Genomic DNA, 20,148 nt, shown 5'->3' with positions numbered 1-20,148 from the left:
TTTGTGACTTGAGCAGTAGAAAATACTATCTTGATCTGAGAAAATGACTTTCTATGAGTCCTTTTCTTTTCTTGCTTGTATTTATTCCCCTGGCCCTTTGAGGTATCACAGAATGCAGTTATTTCTTCTTGCCCTTGCCTTTGTCCTTTTCCTTGCCCTTGTCTTTTCCTTTTCCTTTGTCTTTTCCCTTTTTGTCTTTCTCCTTCTTCTTCTCTTTCTTCTCTTTCTTGCCTCTCCTGATCATTTTCAGGATCTCGCCAAAGGCTCCAATCCCTCTGCGCACCATCAAGCCACGCCACCAAGCCTGGACCTTTGAGGGGAGTGAGAAACAACCACATAAGCATTAAAATGAAAAGAAAAAGAAAAAGCAGCTGTTTGTAGGGATGGGAGAAGAATTAGCTCATTTTGTTCTTACAGCAGACAGACCAATTTGATGGCTGCAAACTTGCTACCAGGTTGGAGAACAACTCTGCTTCTCTGGATTTTACAATGCAGTTTTGGTGTGCAAAAAAAGTGCACACCGAAATAGGTATTTTACTGCCAAAATGCATGTTATGGAGACATGCATTGAAAAAATATATATTTTAGCAGAAAGACGTACAATAAGGCATACAATTTAAACTGGACTTTCCATACATTCTTTTTAAAAATGCACAATATGGGATGGAAGAGACATGGGGCTTTTTTTCAGCTGGAGCTCACCAGAGCTCAGCTCAGGCACCTCTCAGGTGGGCACCATGGCCCCTCTAAGAGAACAAGGGAGAAGTTCATGGTGAACAGACCTATGATTAAATAATGAAACTGAAATGGGACAGACCTAGGCTGCGCTGTCCATTCCTAGCTATTTGTTTTTCAGATTTCAAATGTTGGCACATAAAATGGATGCTGTGTTCCCGCTTTCCTCCCAAGGCTCAGTCATGTGGACAAAAACATCTCTTGCAGGAATTCTTCTGGCACCACTCCCCCTTTTGCTAATCCCTCATACAGTACCCCATTAAAGTAAAGGGACCCCTGACCATTAGGTCCAGTCATGGCCGACACTGGGGTTGCGGCGCCCATCTCGCTTTATTGGCGGAGGGAGCCGGCGTTTGTCTGCAGACAGCTTCCGGGTCATGTGGCCAGCAAGACTAAGCCACTTCTGGCAAACCAGAGCAGCGCACGGAAACACCATTTACCTTCCCGCCGGAGCGGTACCTATTTATCTACTTGCACTTTGACGTGCTTTCGAACTGCTAGGTTGACAGGAGCAGGGACCGAGCAACGGGAGCTCACCCCGTCGCGGGGATTCAAACCACCGAACTTCTGATCGGCAAGCCCTAGGCTTTGTGGTTTAACCCACAGTGCCACCCGCGTCCCAGTACCCCATTAGGAGTCCTGAATTAGGAGCTCTCCAGAGTCAGTAATGGCTGTGCTTGTCCTCTCCAAAGAACTGTCCTCCTCAACATCATGGACCCTACACATCACTATGTTGGGCCATCAGCAGAGCCCTGAGGGAATTAATCAAGAGGAGGAGGTATGCTGGCTTATATGCCAGGGGGCTGCCCTTTTAAAAGTGGTCCTAGAGTTTGTAGGAGCCAGTAGGTGGTGTTTGCCAGCCTCGTGCCTTCCATGCTTTGGGCTAGAACTCCCATCAGGTTGTCCAAAACACCAGATTAGCAAAAGCTGCCATGTTCACTTGGAGCTCTCAAAGGTTCTGCTACTGCCTGCCTGTCTTGTCCCACCAGCTTCTTCTCAAAGTCAGGAGGAAAATACTCTCCTACCTGACCAGACCTGCTCCTTTCCCCCTTGTTCTTTTCTCTGTTATGCCGCACGTTCCCCACACTCCTCTAATACCAAGTCATACCAATGTACCAGGAGATAATGCACCCTAATTGGAATATTTTCCGGTGGGGGTATCTGCTACTTTGCTTCCACTATTTAAAATCCTGTGGCCCACTCACAGTTCCACTGAATTGTCACTACAACGTGCTGCAGACCCATGTGGCTTTTTGTGTGTGTTCTCTGTACCGTTATGGTCAAGGCCTTTTCGTATCTTTCATCTCGCAAGTACTGCATGGTGACTTGCAACCCTTGGCTAAAGATTTCCACCGCTGGGAACATCAGAGGGTTTCCTTCAAGTGTCAGAACCTGCAGTTTCTCTAGCTTATCCAGATTCTCCGGGACTTGAAATAACTGATTGGAATGAAGAAATAGCTTTTGCAACTCTAAACACAAGAGAATGATAAAGGTGAATATGATGCATAAGCAACATCCATTTCATGTTTATTTGCAAACTAAATGTTTGAGTATTATTATTGTTATTAATATTAATATTAATATTACAAGTGCCAACCTACCAAAGTTTTTCTTTTTTCCTTTGGTTGACAATAAAAACAGGCTCAATTGAATAAGGACTCTAGATTCCTTATGTACCAAGTAGCTTAGAGGACAGCTAGGGAAGCTGTGTTCCCTCCAGGTGTTGCTGGACTTCAACTCCCATCAACTCTAACCAACAAAGCCAATGCTTGGGGATGATGGTGGTTCTACAGCAACATCTGGAGTGCCCAAGATTGCATAGGAGGGTAATCCCTGCTGTGAAGAGGGGCAGAAACAGAGGAGCATGGGAGCCCATGAACACCACACATTAAATGAGACACAGTCAGCAGAGCTAAGTGAAACAGTTGGCTCAGGATCAAACTACAAAAGGGCCAAAGCTAAGTGGTAGAGCATCTGCTTTGAATGCAGAAGGTCCCAGGTTCAATCCTCTGCATCTCCAGATAAGGAGGGGGAAAACCCTTGTCTGAAAATCCAGGAGAACCACTGCCAGTCAGTGCAGACAAAACTGAGTTAGATGGATCAGTGGTCTGATGGTATAAGATGGTGACCTGTGCTTCCTATGGCTTGTATCTCCCAATTACTTTTGATTTTACCAAAAGCAGGTTCAGGAACCGCCAACCAAGTTTGGAAGAGTTAACATGGGGGGAAAGGGTTAATCCTTTCCCCCAAACAATTTCCTTGTTGATAATCCACTCCTGACCTAAAGCTGTCATTTGCCCTGATTGGAAAAATGCAAACACAACTGTTTGGCCCACCACCCTATTCCCAGTTGTGGCAAATAGTAGGTTTTTTGGGGGGCAGGGGCACTGATTTCCAGCAGAAAAATTCAATAATAAATGGTTAACCCACTTGTGCTGTGATCGTAGTCTGGACTGAACCTGCTTTTTGTAGAAGAAAAAGATGCTGGGAGTCACTGTGTTTGGCCTTCCTGCCTTGGGGGAAAGCACCCTGGTCTGTGTTCCCTCTGGGCACCTCCAAACGGTCAGTATTTTTTGGGAGGGATCCAGGTGCATCCCAGGAAATCGAGGTTTGCACAGTTAAAGGTGATTAAAGTGCTCAGTCATCCTGGCACAACAAACCCACTTTTTACAAAGTCCAGTGCCATCCTAGCACAACAAACCCACTTAAAAGTGTTACGTAATCCTAGCACAACAAATCCCCTTTTTTTACAATTAGGCTAGTGACAGGGAAATGCGCTGAATAGTGTGAGATGAATGTATGATTAACTGGAAGACGTATAAAAACAGTCCAAGCAAATCGGAAGGAATGCTCAATAAAGACCTACAGAGATCCCTTCCTGCATGTACACAACATTGGGACGGGTTGTGTTCCATCCACATGGGAATGGACCTTTCTCCTTACGGTACAGAAGACTGGCTAGCAAGTGTGTGTGCAATGCCTGGAGGGATTTCAGGATGCAGAGGTGAGGGGAGCAAGGGGTGAACAAAACCCCAGTGGTCAAGGAGCTTCAGTGGTCTGTATAGGTCCTACACAAGTAGTCTAGCAGAGGAATCCTAGCCCCAGGCAAAGAGGGGTGTGTGACAGGGCAGCCTATTCACCACCCAGACACATGCCAGCTAGGAGAGAAGGTGTTTGATGGGAGGCAAAACCTTGTTTTATGCCAGCCTGCAGCTGATGGAGCTATCAGAATCAGATTGGGTTTGATGTCAAGTGACAGCTGTGGAGTTCTCCCCTGGAACACCCCTTTTTGAGGCTTTCTGTAGGCCTACCACCAGTGGGAATCCTATGAAGGGTACTTCTTCTTGCCCGCACTTTTGGCAGGTGGAAAAGGGAGTTGTGCACTGGAGGGGTGACCCCAACTGAGCTGTTTTGGGCTGGCGGAGGGAAGTCTCTGCCCCACTGAAACTTCACCCTCCGCCCACATCAAGGCAGATCATGAGTATGAATTGCAGCCCAAATTATGCAAAGCAAGAATGTATTTTAAATTTAGCTTTGGAGGAAAATGGGACTTGAAAGACATTATAAGGGGTTGACAAGAGGTACCCTTGGCAAAGGAAGCTATGGCTGTGAATTCTGCCTTCGTGCAGAGCCTGCTTTTATCTAGCCTTTTACCTTGTAGTTCGCATATGTGATCAGGTAGCTCTATGAGATAGTTGTTGTGAAGGTCAAGTACTTCCAACTTATGCAGCGAGCCTATGCTTGAGGGAAGATACTCCAAATCGTTGTTCTCAAGGTACAATTCTTTCAGGTTCTGGGGGAGGAAAATACACATAATTTGCATTTTGAATATATATTTGTGTAGAGACTCACCTGTGTTCTCTGTAGAAAATACTGAACTAGTAGATGGACCAATGGGTCTGATTCAGTATAAAGCAAATTCTGATATTCCTGAAGAGTCTCACCAAAAGCACAACAGGATCAAAAATTAAGCAAATGTTCCTTTTAAGGTGCTGGCCCCACTGCTTAAAATTTTTGGTCCTCACCGGTTTATTACTTATTGTGATGATTTTAAAGGCCATTTACCATACTAAACATCTGTTTACAATTATTCTAACAATTTAAACATGCAACCATGAACAGTGCATACACTATACCTTTAAAGAACATTCAAAGCACTTTCTTTCCCTCAAAGAATTCTGGGCACTGTAGTTAAAGCATCACTGTGAATTTCAAATATGGATTCTAGTGTATTCAGAGCATCTCTATTAGAAAATGCAGTTTGTGTTCTTCAAGCATAGATCCAAATCGGCTATTGGACAAATCCTCTCAAATCCAACAGCCCAGCCCCCTACTTATGTTTTCATAGAATCATAGAGTTAGAAGGGACCCTGAGAATCATCTAGGCCAACCGCCTGCAATGTAGGAATATGCTTTTGGCTTGACTTGGTAAGTTCTGCAGTGCTGGCCTCTATTATGTGGCAAAAATTTGCCTCCCATATTTTGACAGCTAGCTGTACCAATGCCCCAATTTTTAAAGACCTTGCAAACAGGCAGGCCCAGCGTGAGGACTGCCTGGCTCGCTGCTGCCATGCCTCCGCCATGGGCACACGCTACCTCTTCTGCTACCATGGGTGCCCCTGCCGACTCAGGGGCTCCTCTGTTGCCTCTGCCTCAGGTTTGCCCCACCCTCAGCTCCTCTGCCATGGAGGAGGCAGCCAGGGTGTGGAAGTGGTGAGCTGCATCAAATGGCGAAGCTTCCCAAGCCGGCCCTATTTGTGAGATATGTGTGTACTAGATTTCAGGTTTCTGCATGGCATGGAAGTCTTTCTAATCTTTCTCGCTTCAGCGAGACAAAGTGAGGCAGCTGCCTCAGGCAGCAAATTCTGAGGGGCAGAAAGTGGTTGCAAAGGTATGTCATGTGGTCTACCCTGCAGCTCCTAAGCTAGCTTGCTGCCCTGGGGTGAAGTGAGGGACTCTGCTCCATCATCAGTGCTTAAGTAAGACTCAACTACCAGTCTAGTCAGTTTTTGTGGAGAATGTGCCACTTTGTTCTTCGCCTCAGGCAGCAAATAGGCTTTGGCTGCTCCTGTCCTGGAGGAATGCTTTATATCCCGTTTCTAACATCTCTGGGCCAATCTAGACATAATACCACCAATAACAATTGCACAAATTGCTTTTTAAAAAGTAAATTGCAGATACAGTAGGACTGGGTGCTGATCTGGATCAGAAACCTGATGTGGGGTAGGTGGAACTCCTACTTCCAACATGATTGGCTGTCTAAACTTCCAAGCTGCAAACCATAACTCAGAGTTTAAGGGCCAATGGCAGAGGCCCAAATCCTGAAATGTTCTGTGATTGGATATCATGTGTTGAACCAGAACATAGGAACTCAGAATCCTTAGTCCAGACTCAAGCTCAGGCAAACACAGACCACTGAATACATAACACTATGGAAGTGCCATTAACCAATTTTGCGTTACGCCACACCCCCACAGCAGCCCTTTTCTGTTATATCACACATCCCATGGCAACCATTTTATGACTCACTCCCATAGCGCATTCTTGAAATCTCAAATGCGCCCACTGGTTCGAAAAGGTTTTACATTATATGTTGTCTGTGTATTCACATACATATATGTTTCTTTGGGCGACAAGGGAAGGCTACTTTTGAGATCCAAACCTTGATCATTTCCTTACCTCTAACTTACTGATGCCTTCTGGTATTACTGTAAGCTTGGTTCCCTGGTCTTGCCCCATGTACAGTTTCTCCAGCGATCCAATTGCAAATATTTCTTCCGGGAACGAGGTGAACTTGTTGCCGGTCAGACTGAGGCATTTCAGCTTACACAGCCTGAGCACTGCTGGAGATAGCTTCACACACAATTTATTGAAACATATAAATATATAGATTTCTCAAACTGCAACACTCCACTACAAGTCAAAGAAATGAGTGTTATTATCCTCCCATAGCAGGGTACAGAAAGCTGGGTGCAAATCTTCCTGTGACAAAACCCCAAACTCCTTTTAGGACAAGAAGTGGGAGTTCTGCTGTTTGAGATTCCACCTGCAAAACTCCACACACACCCAACTGTCAGTATATTCCATGCCCACTAGGCTGGTTTTGCAGGGATGAGTGTTTCCCCAGATGGCTTCTCCACCACCACAAGTCATTTGATTGCAATTGGCCAAACCTTGATTTCCCCCACATTTCCCTAATTCTTATTGTTTTATTATCTGCATGATTTATTTTTATGTACACCGCTAATCATAAAGCGATAAATATATAAATAAGAATGGCTGCTGATAGTGGGACCAGCAGTGGGGGAACTTAGATCACTATTAGTATGCTGAAGTGGGACATGCAACAAAATGTTACAAAATGGACTGCTCCTGTACAGAATTCCAGCTAGCCAGCTGTCTCCCTTTTTCCCCATTATTGGCTCCCCCTGAACTTATACACATGCATGCATGCAAGGAGTGCCAGCTTGGCCCCGCCATTGTGGGTGCCCGGGGGCATGGGTAACATGAGCATGCATGGCCCTTGCACAGAAATTTGTGGGTGCCCAGCCCCTTCAGGGAGTTGGTACCTGTGATGCACACACACTACCAACTGTCAAGTCCAGGGGTCGGCAACCTAAGGCCCATGGGCCACAATCAGTCAACAGGGGTCGTTTAACAAGACCACGAGCCGCCACTGAACCGAGCCGCCCGCTCAGCGAGTCCCCGCACACTGCACTAAACCGGCGCAGCACAGCACGGCACCAGAAATCGCCCAGGCCTGCAAATCCTTAACTCTGTGAAGATGAAGGTTGGGAAGGGCTCACCTGAATCTCTATGAGGAGACCCTCCCACATAGATGGTGCTGTAATAATAGGGTATCCCAGAGTCTAATTGCCTGCTTAGAGAAGCAAGACTGACAGAAGTTCAGGAAGTGGATTACCTGGATTCAGGTAATCCGGAAAATAAACAGGCATACAAACATTAAAGGGAGATTTCTAAAAGCAGTTTACAATTTTTAAATTATAAACTCCTTGGTCTAAGGCTTTTTCTTCTTCTTTTTGCTTGCATCACTCTGCAACACTGCTCCAGGGATGCTAGCATAATGGCTCCACCATCCCAGTGAGTGACATCTGGACATTTGTCTGCTGCCAACATGTGTAGTTTTGCCCTGGTGCCCCTGCTTTTTAAAATAAGGTTTTAACTGAATTTCGATTACCTCACATAGTAAGTTGTCATCAAGTAACAACACTTCCAGATTTTCCAACGAACAAATCTCTATTGGAAACACCTCTAGGAGATTTTCACTTAGATCTAGTATTATTAAGCTGGTTAGCTTGGCGAAAGAAGGATGCAGTGCTTCCAGGGCACAATTTTTCAAGTAAACCACAATGAGCGACCTCCAGCGGCGAATCTGGCGTGGGAAAGTTGCCAGGCTATTCCGAGACATTGAAAATTCCTTCATCTCTGTCAGTTCCTTAAAAGATCGTGGAAGTTTGCGCAGGAGGTTACTGGACAAATCAAGCACAGATAGGTTCGGGCATTTACTCATTGTATCGGGTAAAGATGCTAGGCTGTTAACTGCAACAAAGAACTGGGATAATTTTTGCAGGGAGGAAATCTCTTCTGGAATGAGACTCAGACTATTTTCTTCTAGATCTACTATTTCTAAATTAGAGAGTTGAAAAAGTTCTGGTGGGAAATTTTCAAATTTGTTCTTCTTTAGATAAATCTCTTTCAGTTTGGTCAAATTGACAATTTCCTTGGGAAGGCAATTCAGATTGTTACTAGAGAGTCCCAGCAATTCTAGATGATGGAGGTGTTTGCAGATTTCCACTGGAAATTCATCCAGGTTGACATCATATAATCTAAGCTGGCAAAGTGCCCTTAATTTACTAATGATATTCAGTGAACTCAGAGGGAGTGGATTACTGCTTAAATCCAAGCTCTGAAGACTTTTCAGTTCTCCAAGTTCCTCACATAGGTCTTGTATGTTGTTCTTATTCAAATAAAGGACTTTCACATTTCTAAGCCGATTTATACTTTCTGGGATACTATTGATTATATTTCTCTCCAGATGCAATTCCTCCAAGTCTTCCAGTTCAAAAACCTGCCATGGGATGGTTTCCAGTTTTTTGTTGGCCAAATCAAGAAAAGAGATGCGGTCTGTGATCTGCACTGGCACAACCACCTCCTCTTTGGGTTCTTCATCTGCCAACCTTTCCTCTATTACCTCTTCAACGCCAACATCAGCACCAACAACAACATTAACCTCTTCTTGTGTCTCTTCCGCGTCATCCTCTTCCGGAATGGTGGCCCATTTTTCAGAGAGTTGGGACACTATTTCAGCGGTAACAAAACTCTTGGAGGTAGCAATCATTGTAAACCTAGTTTTGGCTGCAAAAAAAAAAAAAAGTGGAATGAAATTGGAGACATTCCTTTAAACCACGTTTTATGAAGAATAAACAAAATATGTTGTTTTCATTCATAAATCCCAACTATTTCTTTAGTAAGGGGCAGTGTAAATGATGTTTAGGCTATGGCGCTGAATCCACGAAGATTCAGGTAGGATTTGAATCTCTTCCCAAATTTTGGAGATGTTGTGCTTGAACTAGTGTTGTTGTAGAGAAATGGTTGTGCAAGAAATGTAGGAGGAATTTTTGGCACTTAACCTACTCTTGAGCTGAAGTAAAAGAATCGAATTATGTGAACTTAACCAAATCAAGATTTTTGGGTTATATTATTACATGCTCCCTACTTTGCCAAGCAGTGAAAAGTTCCAAACTCCCTGAGTTTTGGTTTCCTTGAGAAGGGAGCATTTTTGTAACATTGGATGTCCCTCCAGGTGTCCTGTTTATAGTGCACTCATGATAATTTGTGGTCATGAAGGCATTGAGGTAGTTATATGCAATCCTACTGAAATATACTCAGAGTCGCAAGGTGATTTCATGCTCTTTATTCAGCTCATAGTGGTGAGGAGGAATGAATGAGAGTCCCCTCAAAGTATCTGCTTTATATACATTATTTACACAATGGGCTACACATGATTGGCTAATTCCGGAATTCTACTGTAAGCCAATCAGGTTGTGGATTCACTTCTATCTGGAGCATGATTGGGTAGTTCCTGCCAACCAATCATACTGCTGCATTGTTCTAGGACCAATCAGACTGCTGCATTCTGAATCCTATTGTTCTAGGACCAATCAGACTGCTGCCTTTTGGATCCTATTGTTCTAGGACCAATCAGACTGCTGCAGTTTGGATCCTATTCAACTCAGTACATAACACCCCTCCCCTCTAAGTTCCAGTCCTGCCCGGGAGGTCGCATTCATAGTCCTCGAGGTACGCTGGCGGCCTACGTGTGCGTTGCGGCCTGGGGTGTTCCCTGGTCCGGGGTTCAGGTTCTGGCTCGTGTTCCAAGGATGCTGGCTGTGATGGGGCTATTTGGTCTGGCGCAACCGGCTCGCTCAGTCGTGGTTCTGGTTCCGGTGTCCTTTCGGCCTCGCAGGTCCTCTCTGTATTTACTGATTCTGCCTCTCCTGCTGGCCCCTCGTGCTCTATGGGCCTCACTGCCCCTCTGTTCCCTTGGGACTCCTCTGACCTTTCCTCCTCCTGGTTTTCTCCCGGGAATCGTCGCCGTATCTGGTCGCAGTGGCGGCGCCAGCATTGCCCCCCATCTGTTAGCACCTCATACGACACGGGGCCAGTGACCCTGGTGACTGTGGCGGGTACCCATGCTGGGCCTGCCCCAAAATTCTTTGCGTACACTGGGTCCTGGGCCTCGAAGGTCCGGGGGTTCCTGCCTTCCCCCACCACTACCTCATCCTGAGCTCTATCGGGGTGAAGGCGGTCCAATCTGATTGCAAGGCGCCGACCCATTAGTAGTTCAGCGGGGCTCCGGCCAGTCGTTGAGCTGGGGGTGCTGTGCTGTGCTAGAAGGAATTGGCAAGGCGGTACTCCCAATCCCCTTGCGTCATGCGGCGAAGGGTGTCCTTGGTGGTCCGCACCATGCGTTCTGCTTGGCCATTGGTGGCAGGATGGAATGGCGCCGAACGGATGTGGCGGATGGCGTTCTGCGCTGTGAAGGTTTGGAATTCTCCTGACGTAAATGCAGTCCCGTTGTCTGAGACGAGAGTGTCAGGGAGCCCGTGGGTTGCAAACAGCCTGCGTAGTACCCGGATGGCTGCGGACGTAGAAGTGGACGGTACCAGTGCGACTTCCAGCCATTTGGTGTAGGTGTCCACCACTATGAAGAATGTTTTCCCCTGAAAGGGGCCAGCGAAGTCCACATGCAGGCGTGACCATGGTGCTCGGGCGGACTCCCAGGACTGGACTGGGGCCCTTGGGGGATCTGGGCGGGATTCTTGGCAGGCCTGGCAGTGTTTGACCCAGGCCTCTATCTCTCCGTCGATCCCCGGCCACCACACATAACTCCTGGCAAGGGCCTTCATTCTTACTACCCCTGGGTGTGTCTCGTGTAGGGCTGTGAGGACCCTTTTGCGGAGGGGCTGGGGAACAACGACCCTGCTTCCCCATAACAGGCACCCCTTGTGGGCCGACAGTTCATGTTTGCGGGTTGTGTAGCCGGCGAATTCTGGCCCGGGGCTGCTGCTGGGCCATCCCCTCCACACCCAGTCCAGGACCCGGGAGATGACCCTATCTTTCTTGGAATGGTGTGCAACTTCTTGTGCCTGAATGGGGCGGTCGGGAAGCAGCTCCAGGCTCATAACCTCTTGTGCAGGTGCTGGGTCGGGGCCTGTTTCCGGTAGTGGTAGCCTGCTGAGGGCATCCGCATGGCCCATCGCCTTTCCCGGACGGTGAATCAGTGCATACTGGTAGCTGGCAAGGAAAATTGACCACCTGAGGACGCGAGGAGACAGCACTTGGGGGGTCTGCTTTTCAGGGGCAAATAAGCCAAGCAACGGCTTGTGGTCAGTCACCACAGTGAAGGGCCGCCCGTACAAGAAATCATGGAATTTTTTTACTCCCTTCACAATTGCCAGACCCTCCTTGTCGATTTGCGAGTAGTTCCGCTCGGTTGCGTTGAGTGTCTGGGAAAAGTATGCCACCGGTACCTCTCTTCCATCCGGGAGTTGGTGTCCCAGGACAGCGCCAATTCCATAGGGCGAGGCATCGCATGCTAGCACCACCGGCAGCCTCTCGTCGAAGTGTGCCAAGACCGAGTTTGAGACAAGCAAGTCCTTGACTGCCTGGAATGCGGCCTCCTGGCGCTGGCCCCACACCCAAGGGGCCCGCTTGTCCAGGAGTCTGTGTAGGGGCTCTGCTACCGCCGCCTTGTGGGGAAGGAAGGAATGGTAAAAGTTCAATAGTCCCAAGAAGGCCTGAAGTTCAGTCTTGTTCTTGGGCGCTGGGGCATCACAAATGGCCCGTACCTTGTCCCCAGTCGGGTGGACCCCTTCTGCGTCCACCATAAATCCCAGAAAGTCCACCTGAGGCACTCCTAGTAGACATTTTTCCCGCTTCACCTTGAGACCCGCCGTCTGGAAACGGTGCAGAACGGTGCGGAGGCGGTCCTCAAACTCCTCTGGTGTGGGCCCGGCAATCAACACATCATCGAAGAAGGGGGTGACGCCAGGAATCCCTTTAAGTAGAGAGTCCATTAGATTCTGGAATATGCCTGGTGCCACGCTGACACCGAATTGCAGCCGCTTTACCCTGAATGCTCCTCTGTGCGTCACAATCGTCTGTGCCTCTGCTGTGGCCTCATCTACTGGCAGCTGTTGATATGCTTGGGCCAAGTCCAGCTTGCCAAAAATTTTCGACCCAGCCAGGGTGGCAAGAACATGGCTGACCACTGGCACTGGGTATGCATGGGCCGTGAGGGCCTTGTTTATGGTACATTTGTAGTCTGCGCAGATGCGGACTGAACCATTAGGCTTGACGGGCGTGACGATTGGGGTTTCCCAGGGGGCATTAGGCACCGGCTCCAGCACTCCTTGCTCCACGAGCCGGTCCAATTCCTCGTCTATACGGGGTTTCAGGGCGAACGGGACCCGGCGGGCCTTGAGCCTGACTGGTCGTACTGCGGGGTCAAGCTGTAGAGCAATGGGGGGGCCCGTATACTGTCCCAATTTCCCATCGAAAACCCCCGGAAATTCCTTGCATATGGCGTCCACGTCCTCTTGTAAGCTAGTGTGGTTCACCCCGGTGACGGCTAGCCCCAGTGGTCCAAACCATGCCAATCCCAGTAAGCTAATGTAGGGGCCCTTGACCACAAGCAAGTCCAGTTGCCGCGTCCGCCCTCGGTATTGCACCCTGAAGGTCCCCACCCCCATTGTGGGGACCTTACGTTTTTGGAAGTCCCGGAGGGTGAATGGGGCCGGCCTGAGTTTGGGACCCCCAGTAGGACACAGTTTCCTTAAGGTCCTTGCCGAGATTATGGATAGAGTTGAACCCGTGTCAAGCTCCATGCGGCATGGGGCCCCCTCTATCTGTACGTCAACATAAATTTTCTCTACGTTGGGGTGGGGCAACTGGTATACCTGGAAGTCCGTGAGCTCTGTCGAGTTGCCTTGGTGCGTTGGGCCCCGGGACCTGGGGCTCTTGGATTGGTCATCTGATGCCTGGCGTCGGGTGGGCCGAGCCCGACACACCCGGGCGATGTGTCCCAATTTTCTGCACTGCCTGCACTCTGCGTTGCGGAAACGGCAGGTCCTCCTCTCGTGACTTTCTCCACAGCTTGCGCAGCTCCCTCCTTCTCGTCGAGGCAGCTGTGGTATGTGGGCTGCTTGAGTGCGCTGCTGTACTCGGTGCACCTCCTCCCTGTCGGATCCTGAGTCGTCGGTGAGGTCTTCGTGGTGGACCCTCGGTTGGGACAGCTGGCTCGGCCGTGCCTCTTGCGTCGACCTCTCGGCAGCTTCCGTTGCCAGGGCCTCCTCCAGAGCGACCTGGAACGTTAGGTCCTTCTTAGCGTAGAGGCGTCGTTGCAGCTTCTCATCCTTCAGGCCACCGACGAGGCGGTCACGAAGCATGTTCTCCAGCTCTGAGAAGTTGCAGAACCGGGCGGCTTGGCGGAGAGAGGTCACAAACCCAGTTATGGTTTCCCCAGGGGCTTGCCGCTTTGCGTAGAAGGCATTTCGACGAGCCACCACTGAGGGCTGCGGCGAAAAGTGCCCCTTCAGCTGTTCCATTATTGTTTTGTATGGAACAGTAGCGACGTCTTCAGGCGCAAGGAGAGCCCGGGCGATTTCAAACGTCTCCTCTCCGCAGACGCTGAAGAATATCGCCCTCTTCTTGGCGTCTTCTTCGTCGGTGACCCCTTTGGCTTCTAGGAGGAAGGTGAAACGGGAGGCGTACGCTTCCCAGTCTCCCGATGCTGGGTTGAACGGCGAGAAGCTGTTGTCGGTTGCCATTCTGAGTTCCTTGTGTCCCGGAGCTGAAGCCTGGATACACGGTGCGAGGCAGCGGTGCGGCAGGTGGCGGTGCTGCGGTGCTGTGTGTGGCAGTCAGCTCAGCGGGATCCCACCTTCGTCGCCAGTGAAATATACTCAGAGTCGCAAGGTGATTTCATGCTCTTTATTCAGCTCATAGTGGTGAGGAGGAATGAATGAGAGTCCCCTCAAAGTATCTGCTTTATATACATTATTTACACAATGGGCTACACATGATTGGCTAATTCCGGAATTCTACTGTAAGCCAATCAGGTTGTGGATTCACTTCTATCTGGAGCATGATTGGGTAGTTCCTGCCAACCAATCATACTGCTGCATTGTTCTAGGACCAATCAGACTGCTGCATTCTGAATCCTATTGTTCTAGGACCAATCAGACTGCTGCCTTTTGGATCCTATTGTTCTAGGACCAATCAGACTGCTGCAGTTTGGATCCTATTCAACTCAGTACATAACACCTACTTTCAATATCATCTTTCCCTACAAGAGTTTCAGGGTGTAAATATTCTGCTTTATTTCCAGTCAGTGCAGGTCCTATAGCTTCCTGCTGAAATTCTGTAAACATTTCATACCACAAATGTGTGTGTTTTGTCTTGCTTTTGTTGCATTATAGTGCAAGAGTTCCCCTCCAGACAGCAATAATCCAGTAACATTGGGGAAACATCACAGATCCCAAAAAAGAGATGTATACACCCCACAATGCCTCAACTTTCAGCTAATCTCCAAATATCTACTAACCATTCATTCACTATCACTGAGGAAATGTCAGCCAACCATTCTGAACCATTAACTAACAAAGGAAGGCCAACAGTAATATTTAGGAGGTTTGTTCCACATTGTGACTAGCAGAAGAGGATAAATTAAAAAGTATATCCAAACAAACAAACAAATAAATAAATATTTTTTCTTTACTTATATTGTGAATGATGAGAACTTGAATCAAGAAAAAAGAAAGTGGCTTCTGAAGCAGTATACCTACTTTTGAGCCACCCTGCTGTATAAACTGTTAGGATATTTCCGTTCCACCTTAAAAAGGGAGCAGGATGTTTGTGTCACAGCCTGCGTATTTCCTGTCTCACAGGATGTTTATGTTGTCAGTTGCTTTCATCTTTCTCTTGTTGTCTGAGCAGACCGAAGCAGACGGTCATGGATTCTTTGTTCTGACCAACGCTGAATAAACTGTAAATATGCTCTCCTGCTGTGCATCTTTTGCTGTGTGAATTCTGCTGATAGAGTGTGCACAAGTCCAAGAATGTGGCAATGTTTTCTTGAGGCTTTGTGTCGCTATTGCTGATACTGCGTGACTACGGGAGATCGATGGAACGTCCGGCAGCCGGCTTGGGGGCTCAGATGGACTTTGTCTCCCTGGCAGTATCCCAACATAAACATAGGGACGCAGGTGGCTCTGTGGTATAAACCACTGAGCCTAGGGCTTGCCGATCAGAAGGTTGGCGGTTCGAATCCCCGTGACGGGGTGAGCTCCCGTTGTTCGGTCCCAGCTCCTGCCAACCTAGCAGTTTGAAAGCATGTCAAAGTGCAAGTAGATAAATAGGCACCTCTCAGGCGGGAAGGTAAACGGCGCTTCCATGCGCTGCTCTGGTTCACCAGAAGCGGCTTAGTCATGCTGGCCACATGACCTGGAAGCTGTCTGTGGACAAATGCCGGCTCCCTCGGCCTATAGAACGAGATGAGCGCCGCAACCCCAGAGTCGTCCACGATTGGACCGAACAGTCAGGGGTACCTTTAACTTTACTGTATAAAACAGCAAACAATGGCAAGGAGGAGGAGGAGGGAGCATGGCTGATTGCAAACTTGGAATGATCTTCAAATAAATTTTGCTCAGATTAGAAATTAATGAAATTACTGAAATTAATGAAATTACTGAAATTAATGAGCCTGACTGGGATCCATTCATGTTAATAGGTCTTCTCTGAGTAAAACTTAAGTTGAATGCCACCCTTTTTGTATTGGGAACTGCAGTTTGTTAAGGGTGCTGGGAACTGTAGCTCTGTGATGGTTAAACTATAGTTCCCAGGATTCTTTTGGGCGGCAGGGGAGCCATGTGTTTAAAATGTCTGATATGGATGCGACGCTGGGAATCACTGGCAGTAGCACCCAGAGGTTGTCTTCCACCCCAGTTTCCCCTAACGGCAGAGTTTCTTCCTGAATTCTGACCCAACTGTCAAAATTCAAACGGAGTGAATGTGATTCGTTCACGTACCTCTGATGTCATAAAAGTACTTGGGATGGATGGCTCTGTCTGATTTTCAATAGGCAGGCTCCGATATGAGAGGAAAGGAGAGCTGTGAGGAGGAGAGGCTGATGAGCTCACATTTACCTCAGATATCATAATAATACCACCACCACCATGGACAGCTTTCTCTTGGAGTTGGCCTCAACCTCCCAGGTAACAGTAAAAGCAGGGGTGGGGAGCTGTAGGGTCAGAGAAAATTTAATATATAGCAACCAAATTGCATCCTGGCGACGGCATAATGACAGGCAGTATGGTGCAGTGGGTAGAGCCTTGGCCCACGGAGACGTTGTCTAGATCCTGAAACTCACTGTGGCATTATGTAAAGTTGTGTTCTCCTAGCCTAATTTACTTCATAATGACTGGCAGTATGGTGCAGTGGGTAGAGCCTTGGCCCACGGAGACGTTGTCTAGATCCTGAAACTCACTGTGGCATTATGTAAAGTTGTGTTCTCCCAGCCTAATCTACTTCACAGGTTGGTTTTGAGGTATATGTACCACATTCATTTCCTGGGAGGAATGGGAGAATAGCTCTCCATAACGAGAAGGTGTAATCTTGTTGTTGTTTTGCCTGAATTCCTTGCTTGTACGAAACCTCCAAACAGTCTTGCATCTGGTACCTTGAAAACAGGTCCAGTTATTACAAACAGGAAAGAAAGCCTTACATAATTTAATGTGACCTTTTAACAGCTGCCAATGTATTACACAACTTTTGTTGGCTATTTTATACCTCTTGTCCAGGTTTTCTCAAGGGCAGGTACCTCTGTTTACCCAAACCTAATTATACTACTGAACACAAATAATTAATTAGCATACCGTTTAATGCCAAGACAGGTCCATGTTGGAGGCACAAACGGACCTGCAGCAGATCCGCTCCATACATTTAAAGCATATCAAATTCACATTTTAAATACATGGCTTCCCCCAAAGAATCCTGTGAACTGTACCTTTCTGCTCACAGAGCTTCAAGCCCCAGCACGCTTAACAGACCAGAGCCCCCGGGAATCTTTGAGGGAAGTTGTGTGATTTAAACGCGTGTTGGATATGCTTTAAATGTATGGTCGGAATCTGTGTCCTGGTGACTGGCTTTCATAGCTTTGCAGAGGAAGAGTTCCCAATCAGGAAGAGACATCCTGTGTCCAAAGTTTTGCTGTTTACCAGCTTCAGAGTATGTCTTCAGATTCATACTACCTTGCAAGCATCTCCTGCTGTTTTGCCTGGAATTTTATATTAACAGCTACAAGCTAGGGCAAGGGAAAGAGGAAAAATTATTCAGTGGCCAAGAATAAGTGGCTGCAGTGGCTTGCACATCATTTCACTGCTGCTTCCCAACAAACAGAAGCATCATTAATAGCGCCAAATAAAGAAATATGGACAAACGTGTTAAATTGGCATAACTTACAAGGGGTGCAGTATTCAGCTTTGGACTTGAAAGCACAGCCTGTAACCATCCTTGGTTGTCTTTGCACAGCAGACCCCCATCTAAAACAGGGCAATAGTCTGCAACAGTGGGTTTCAAACTTTTCCAGAGGACTGACTTCTTGGGATGTGAATCATAGAATTGTGTGTTGGAAGGGATCCCGAGAGCCATCTGGTCCAACCTCCTGCAATGCAGAATTCCTGCCCACAGCCATCCCAGGGTGGGCTCAAACCGCCAACCTTCTGGTTAAGAGCCAGACATACTAGCCCACTGCGCAACCCAAGATCTCTATGGTTCCTCAATTTGAAAATAAGTAACTATGGACAAACTTCATGATGGGCACCTCGTCTGTCGTTACTGATATTCCCTTGCAAGTGATGCTTAGCCCCAGCGCATGAACTCAATGTGCTCTGTGGGAATAGTTCACAGAACCTTCTGAAGCATGTAGGGCAGGAATGGGGAACCAGTGGCCCTCCAGACAGAGGTTGTTGTACTTCAACTTTCCTCAGCCCCAGCCGGCATGGCCAATGGTCAGAGGGATAAGGAGAGCTGTAGCCATACTGGTGCCAAATGTATTGCTTTGATTTCCTTTGGACCACATCAGCCAGGCTGGGGGGCGGGGGGCGGTCTTGTTGTTTAGGGCTAGGCAGCCCAGGACCTCCATACATTGCCCGGGCTTGCACTCCACACAGGTCACTTCAGGCGCTGCGATTCTCCTGCAGTTCGACTTCCCTCCCATGGTTTCCAGAGACAGACGGATGCCAACAAAGAATGTTCAACAGCATCTGAAGGGCAACAGGGTTCCGGTCTCAGGTGCTGGGGCTCAAAATCCAGCCCTTTCAGCCTCGCTATTGGGTCCTTGGGGTTCTACCCATTCTACACTCCCTCCTGAGCCACACCGCTCACCTGCCCTGCTTTGCACAATCAAGTATATTGGACTGCTTGGAATATTTATTTAGGGGATAGAGAAGGGCATGCAAGCTTGAAGAAACTAGCCTACTGGGTAAAAATCACATTTGCTGCTTTGCCCACTTTTCCATCTCATCCTACCCCATACACCCCTGCCACGTGCCCACCCCACCCCAGTGGGAATAGGGTACCCAGAGAGAAAAAGGCTAGTCACTCCTGCCCTTGAAAGTCTTACGGGCATGGGCTCAGTCCTTTATGCGTTTTATAGGATGAGTAGTTTGGTTTGAATTATGGTGCTGGAGGAGACTCTTGAGAGTCCCATGGACTGCAAGAAGATCAAACCTCTCCATTCTTAAGGAAATCAGCCCTGAGTGTTCACTGGAAAGACAGATCCTGAAGCTGAGGCTCCAATACTTTGGCCACCTCATGAGAAGAGAAGACTCTCTGGAAAAGCCCCTGATGCTGGGAAAGATGGAGGGCACAAGAAGGGGATGACAGAGGACGAGATGGTTGGACGGTGTTCTTGAAGCTACCAGCATGAGTTTGACCAAACTGTGGGAGGCGGTGGAAGACAGGAGTGCCTGGCGTGCTCTGGTCCATGGGGTCACAAAGAGTCGGACACGACTAAACGACTAAACAACAACAACAACAGTTTGGAGGTCATCCTCTCTCAACTTCACAGCACTTCTTTCTAACCTCATCTGCATGGGCAGTAGCTGTACTAACTCACTAATAAAGGAAAGGCGCCCTTGTACATGTTCAGGAACACCATTTAGCTTTGCTTTCCATGTGCCGGGGCTCAGATGCCACCAACCTTTGCCAAAGGAACTGCACTATGAAGGAAATATGTCTCCGATCAATGAACATAGGAAGCTGCCTTGTAATGAAACAAGTGGTACCTCTGCCCCAGTATTGCTTGCCTTGACTGGCAGCAGCTCTACCATGTTCCATACAACGAACATTTCCAAGCCCTACCTGGAGATGCCCGGGATTGAACCTGGGATCCTCTGCATGCAAAGCAGATGCTCTACCCACTGAGCTATGCCGCTTTCTCATTATTTTGCTAATACTTTGCATGCTTTGCAAAGGAAACCCAGGGTGTAGGCGCGCTGTGGTGCTTTACTGAGTTCCAACGGAGCCCGAAATCAGGCGGTCGCCAGGCCCTCTTGCTAGTTGCCTTTGTAGGGAAAGGCGGGCGGCGCGAGGTCCCTTCTTACCCGGGATCTTGTACTCTGAAACTGTAGGGGCGCAGGCGCATTCAGGAATCCCCCGGGACGCAGGCGAAAAAAAGAAGCGCGTGCCCACTCACTATAGCAACCGCGATCGGGGCGGAGTTGGTTGCCTTGGCGCGCGCGCTCTGCAAAAAATAAATAAATATAAAGCGTCTCGGCGGCAACAGCAGCAGGAGGTAAGTGGCGCAATTGTAGGGGGTTGCGGTCTTAA

At 48.2% G+C, this 20,148-nt stretch overlaps 2 protein-coding genes across 5 annotated transcripts in view; one reads left to right on the top strand and one right to left on the bottom strand.

Moving 5' to 3' along the window:
- Window positions 1-117: 117 nt before the first annotated feature.
- On the bottom strand, window positions 118-16,811 carry LRRIQ4 (leucine rich repeats and IQ motif containing 4). 2 transcript variants are annotated; one of them, XM_053390510.1, is made up of 7 exons: window positions 16,688-16,811; window positions 16,347-16,428; window positions 7,934-9,111; window positions 6,415-6,588; window positions 4,390-4,528; window positions 2,008-2,204; window positions 118-310 (listed from the first exon to the last, which is right to left on the bottom strand). In XM_053390510.1, the coding sequence occupies exons 3-7, from the start codon at window positions 9,092-9,094 to the stop codon at window positions 119-121; spliced, it is 1,863 nt and encodes a 620-aa protein (XP_053246485.1). In that variant the 5' UTR covers window positions 9,095-9,111; window positions 16,347-16,428; window positions 16,688-16,811; the 3' UTR covers window position 118. The 2 variants fall into 2 exon arrangements, with proteins under 2 accessions (XP_053246485.1, XP_053246486.1); XM_053390511.1 differs by lacking the exon at window positions 16,688-16,811 and having other exon boundaries at window positions 7,934-9,101; window positions 16,347-16,422.
- The window catches only part of LRRC34 (leucine rich repeat containing 34), a 17,833-nt gene continuing 14,110 nt past the window's right edge, over window positions 16,426-20,148 (top strand). For 2 of the 3 annotated variants that reach the window (XM_053390514.1, XM_053390512.1), the window contains exon 1: window positions 16,426-16,532. In XM_053390514.1, coding sequence (XP_053246489.1) covers window positions 16,494-16,532 — 39 coding nt within the window. In that variant the 5' untranslated portion in view covers window positions 16,426-16,493. Of the gene's footprint in view, window positions 16,533-20,000; window positions 20,114-20,148 lie in introns of those variants that run through there. The other variant, XM_053390513.1, reaches the window with a different exon arrangement.

Source organism: Podarcis raffonei, chromosome 5 (assembly GCF_027172205.1).
Source record: "Podarcis raffonei isolate rPodRaf1 chromosome 5, rPodRaf1.pri, whole genome shotgun sequence".
NCBI classification, from domain to species: domain Eukaryota; kingdom Metazoa; phylum Chordata; class Lepidosauria; order Squamata; family Lacertidae; genus Podarcis; species Podarcis raffonei.
This window is presented reverse-complemented; position numbering and strand designations above follow the sequence as displayed.